Raw genomic sequence first — 5,000 nt, 5'->3', positions numbered from 1 at the left:
TAGATGCACCAAGCTAGCTAGCATTAGCTACGTCAATCTTTTATCTACAGCATGGGAGTGTGGCTGAAACTCTGGGAAGCAGGTACAATCCTCTACCAGTAAAAATCTCTGCAGCTGTTGAATCATCACAGATATGGAAATTTAGTCCCATTTTCAATTTGATTTATATAGTTTTAAATCACAACAACAGTTGCCTCAAGGCGCTTTTATATTGTAAGTTAAGACCCTACAATAATAGAGAAATAAATAAATAAATTATTTAGCTGTGTAGCCTTAAGAAAACCACTTATCCCCAATCAATGGACTCCCCCCCCCCCATTTCCTGATGGCACAGGTATACTCCAAAATGGTAATACTAATGTTAGGCTCAAGGTTTGAAAGCATGGCTCAAGAAAGCCCACAAAGTTGTCTGACTCTACCATCATCAATCCAAGATTTTGGGGGGGGGGGGGGGGGAAATGAATGCAACTCTGGATGGAAATAAATGTCTTAACACTGTAAAAGCTTATCGAAATTTATGCCACAGCAAATGTGGGCCATCACCAAAGCTAAAGGCAGTCTAATTAAATATTAAATATTTAAATATAAATATTTAATTAAATGTTAAATTAAATATTAAAATATAAAAAAATTTTTTGGCCCAGCAGTTTATACTCCCCATCCAAACAAAGAACCTGCTTGCTTACTTTGCTGTTTTTCTTTCCAGCAGCTGCTCTGCAGGTGTTCAATATAGTCGTTCTCAATGGTTTTCTCGAGCTCCTCCAGTGCAGCGCCACGGTATTCCTTCTCAAAACCCTTGTCTACATAGTATGGTACACCCATGTGCTGCGTTTCCCTGGACACCACTAGCCCCATGGCTCTGAAACCAAAACCAAACCAAATTAATTCAGTGGATTTACAGCGTCAAGCATGTCAGAACCCTTAGGATGGCTAAAAATCACAGTAGTGAGACCCATATGTTGTCGAACAGACTCACGGCTTATAGAAGAGACTGTAGGGTGGGTTAGTGGCCATCATCTGAGTAAACACTGATATGAGGATTAGCACCAACACGGGGAGAAGCTGCAGAAGAGCTGTGAAGGTGTTCTGTGGGAAGATAGAAATCAGTGCAGTTTACAAAGCATGCAATACTGTATGTAGGCTGCAATGATTACGCCGCACTCATGCCAGCGTGGTATTTCTACGTCTTTGGAATATGAGCAGAAACAATCACTTAAGGGATACAGTCATGTTAAAAAGGAATTCCAGAACCTTTCAGTGCTTTTCTGTAGACTCATGATCAAAGAATTAAAGACGACAACAACATAATATTGAGGCTGTTTAACAGGGATTTCTCCTCATGCTTAGTGAGTCACTGACCTGACTCTGATTTTCCTCCACCACCTCCTCGCGCCTTTCATGAGCACGTCGACGACGAGGCTGATAAAACTGAGAGTAGGAGGCTCCCTGGTTGGTGTACACGTGGATATTTCCTGCAGAGAAACACAGTGCTATGGAATCTGCACTTAAACATAAAAAAGCATGTAATATACCTAAAATATAGCGGTCAAAATGAACCATAAATACTAATACTGCTGCTCACTGCGTTTTCATTTGTTGGAAGCTCTATTGGAAATATTTAAATTGCAAATTTATTACAAATTGCCCACTAAAAGCCACCTGGAATAGTGACCTTTTCAGTTACCTTCCTCCCGTCATACCTGTGGGAAACCTTCCTCCGAAGAACATGTTGAAGAGCTCCTCGGGGGAAATGTCGGCCTCGAAGTCCCTGTGGAAGCTGCGGTAGTGTCCGTGCCGACTGTGGGTGGATTGCTGGGGTGCGTTCATACTTGCAGACTGATCTCCATACTGATCATACTGCCGCCTCTTCTCTGGATTGCTCAGCACTGCATATGCATTACCTATTGCTGTAGGGAGAGAGGGGATGAAGTCCAAAGCAAAAAAACATAAGCAGCAACAGAGCTGGGAAAAGAGCAAGGCAGCGGATGCAAATAAGCAGCTCCTGTACTAATTGGCCATAGAGGCTTAATAGTGAACAAAATCGGTGCTGATTCTCATGCAAAGAGCTACAAAAAACATTTGACTTTAATGTTCATCTTTGGATCAATATCTGCAGTGTGTCTCATGTCTCTCCCTCTGCACCTCACAGTCAAAAATGAATACAAACTGCCTAAAGAAATACCAAAAAAACATTTAAAAGCTGCACAAACTTAAAGCCCTGATAAAATCCATTTTAAATGAGACACTACCTGCACGAGGTTTCAGCTGCTGAGCGGACCACAACCTCTGACTTTGGTGAGCTTTCATAAATTTCTGCATTTGGTAGAATACAATGAAGTGGGCAATAAAAGCTCGTTTTGCTTTTTTATCGCCAAAGCTCGTACCTTTGAAAGCATCTGTGGCTCCCGGAGCAAAGTTCTTGTCAGGGTGAAATTTCAGGGCCAACTTCCTGTAGGCCTTCTTCAAATCTTCATCGCTGGCACTTTTGTGCACACCGAGAATCTCATAAAAGTCCTTACAATTCTTTATCCTACAAAAGGGGAGAAAAATTTGGACCACTTCTTTCTGTTACTGCATATCTGTTCCGTTTTGAGTAAAACATAATACTTAGTCAAGAGGCATGTTTTGCCAACAAAGCATTGTTTTGGAGGATGGACACCAATCAATAGCGCATGGTTAAGCTTTGATGAGGAGCATATAACTAAGAATCTCCATGTTACTGGGAATCTCCATAGAGTTTTAGAAGGAAAATACACTATATTGCCAAAAGTATTTGCTTCTCTGCCTTCACACGCTTATGAACTAGAGTGAAAAACTATTCTTAATCCATAAAACTTAATATGTTGTAGGCACACCCTTTGCAATATCTTCAACTCTTCCGGGAAGGTTTATGAGTGTTTAAGGGAATTTTTGACCATTCTTCTAGAAGCACATTTGTGAGGTCAGACACTGATGTTGGACGAGAAGGCCTGGCTCAAAGTCTTCACTCTAATTCATCCCAGACGTGTTCTAACGGGTTGAGGCCAGCACTCTGTCCAAGCCAGTCAAGTTCTTCCAAAACAAACTTGTTCATCCATGTCTTTATGGATCTTGCTTTGTGCACAGTCATGGTGGAACAGGGAGGGGTCATGCCAAAACTGTTCCCACAAAGCTGGGAGCATGAAATTTTCCAGAATGTGTTGGAATACTGAAGTGTTAACAGTTCCTTTGACTGAAACTAAGGATTTCTGGCAATCCCCAAGCCCAGACTTGTCTTTTGGATTGCCAAAAGAAGAAGTGCAATTTGTCACTCCAGTGAACGCATCTCCACTGCTCTAGAGTCCAATGGCAGCGTGCATTATCTCACTGCATCTGACGCTATGCATTGAGCTTGGTGATGTAATGCCTAGATGCAGCTGTTTCCATGGAAACTCATTCCATGAAGCTCTCCGCACATTGTTATTGAGCTAATCTCGAGGCCACAAGAAGTTTGGATGTCTTTAGTGATCGACTCAACAAATAGTTGTAGACCTTTGAGGACTCTTCGCCTCACGTTACATGGTCCCTAAGTGTTCTTCCACTTCGTGGCTGATTAGCTGTCATTCACAGTCACACAGCTGACTGCTGAATATTTAGTAAGGAGGAAATTTCATGACTGGGGTTGTTGCACAGGTGGCATCCTATCATGGTATCATGATGGGATTCACCGAGAAAAAAAAAATTTTTAAATAAATGTTTCGAGTAGTGGTCTTCATGCATGAGTGTTTGATTTTATACACTTATGGCAATGGAAGTAACTGGAACACCTGAATTCAATTATTGGAATGGGTGACTGAGTCCTCTCACCCTATGGCAGGCAGAATGGCGGTACAGTGGTTAGACTGTTGCTTCACAGTAAGAAAGTCATGGGTTTAAATCCAACATCTGGCAGGGGCCTTTCTGCTCGAAGTCTGCATGTACTCCCCATGTTTGCGTAGGTTTTCTCCGAGTATTCCGGCTTCCTCACAAAGCCCAAAGACATGCAGTTAGGGGGGTTAGGTTAACTGGTGATTCTAAATTGCCCATAGGTGTGAATAGCTGCATGAATACTTTTGGTAAAAATAAACAAGAGCTCTGTTACCAGGAATCTCTATAGATTTCAAAATGAAAATATGCAGGATCTCGCTGCAAAGGGACAAGATTTTTGGTATTGGAAATGTTCTGTTTTCTGACTGAGTAATCATACTTGAGAACACTTCACCTGCCAGGTAAACAGTTGTAAGCCAAGGAGGATTTTATTTACCAGAAATGCAACAATTTACTTAAATTCACGTGCGTTTGCAAATAAGACCAATTGATGGCAATTGAAATGAATATAGAAGTTTAAAATAGTAAACAGTCACCTGAGAACCCCTTGGCGCTGCTCCTCGGTGTAGCTCTTCTTCTCGTCACCACTTGCATTATTTGTTTCACTGGTTCCAATGTCCTCATCTCGCCATCCTGTCGGTGGGGGCACGTGGTTTGTTTCTGGAGCGGCACCGCCTCCATTTCTCAGTATGGCATCTATCAGCACTACAAAACAGCAGCAACAGTTGACAATCAGCTGAAAATCCAGATGAAGGGAAAAAAGGGAAGAAAGAAGATGACGCATGTAATTAAGAGGTACATGTAAGGTAATTTATCTCTAAGACTCCAGGGGGAAGGAAGGCCATCTTTCCAGCTGAAATTGATGTTTTAAAAATGAAGGTGCTGTTAGTGGAATCCCTTCAAAATCTGCCACAGAGTTTTAATTGGAGAACTTGAAGGTCACAGTGTTTGATTTACAGTGTTTTATATATATATATATATATATATATATATATATATATATATATATATATAACACCCAGCACGCCCCTGCGGGCGGTTTATCCTTCAAGCTCGGGTCCTCTACCAGAGGCCTGGGAGCTTGAGGGTCCTGCGCAGTATCTTAGCTGTTCCCAGGACTGCGCTCTTCTGGACAGAGATCTCCGATGTTGTTCCCGGGATCTGCTGGAGCCACT

The 5,000-nt window shown here is 41.9% G+C and overlaps 1 protein-coding gene across 1 annotated transcript in view; it reads right to left on the bottom strand.

The window, feature by feature from the left end:
- Window positions 1-5,000, bottom strand: part of dnajc18 (DnaJ (Hsp40) homolog, subfamily C, member 18) — an 8,664-nt gene that overhangs the window by 2,060 nt on the left and 1,604 nt on the right. The window contains exons 2-7 of the mRNA XM_082550030.1: window positions 4,362-4,530; window positions 2,385-2,530; window positions 1,701-1,907; window positions 1,360-1,472; window positions 977-1,086; window positions 687-859 (exon numbers count right to left, since the gene is read on the bottom strand). Of these exons, the coding sequence (XP_082406156.1) occupies window positions 687-859; window positions 977-1,086; window positions 1,360-1,472; window positions 1,701-1,907; window positions 2,385-2,530; window positions 4,362-4,530 (918 nt within the window). The remainder of the gene's footprint in view (window positions 1-686; window positions 860-976; window positions 1,087-1,359; window positions 1,473-1,700; window positions 1,908-2,384; window positions 2,531-4,361; window positions 4,531-5,000) is intronic.

This window comes from Aulonocara stuartgranti (genome assembly GCF_965226115.1).
Source record: "Aulonocara stuartgranti genome assembly, chromosome: 10".
Classification (NCBI taxonomy): Eukaryota; Metazoa; Chordata; class Actinopteri; order Cichliformes; family Cichlidae; genus Aulonocara; species Aulonocara stuartgranti.
This window is presented reverse-complemented; position numbering and strand designations above follow the sequence as displayed.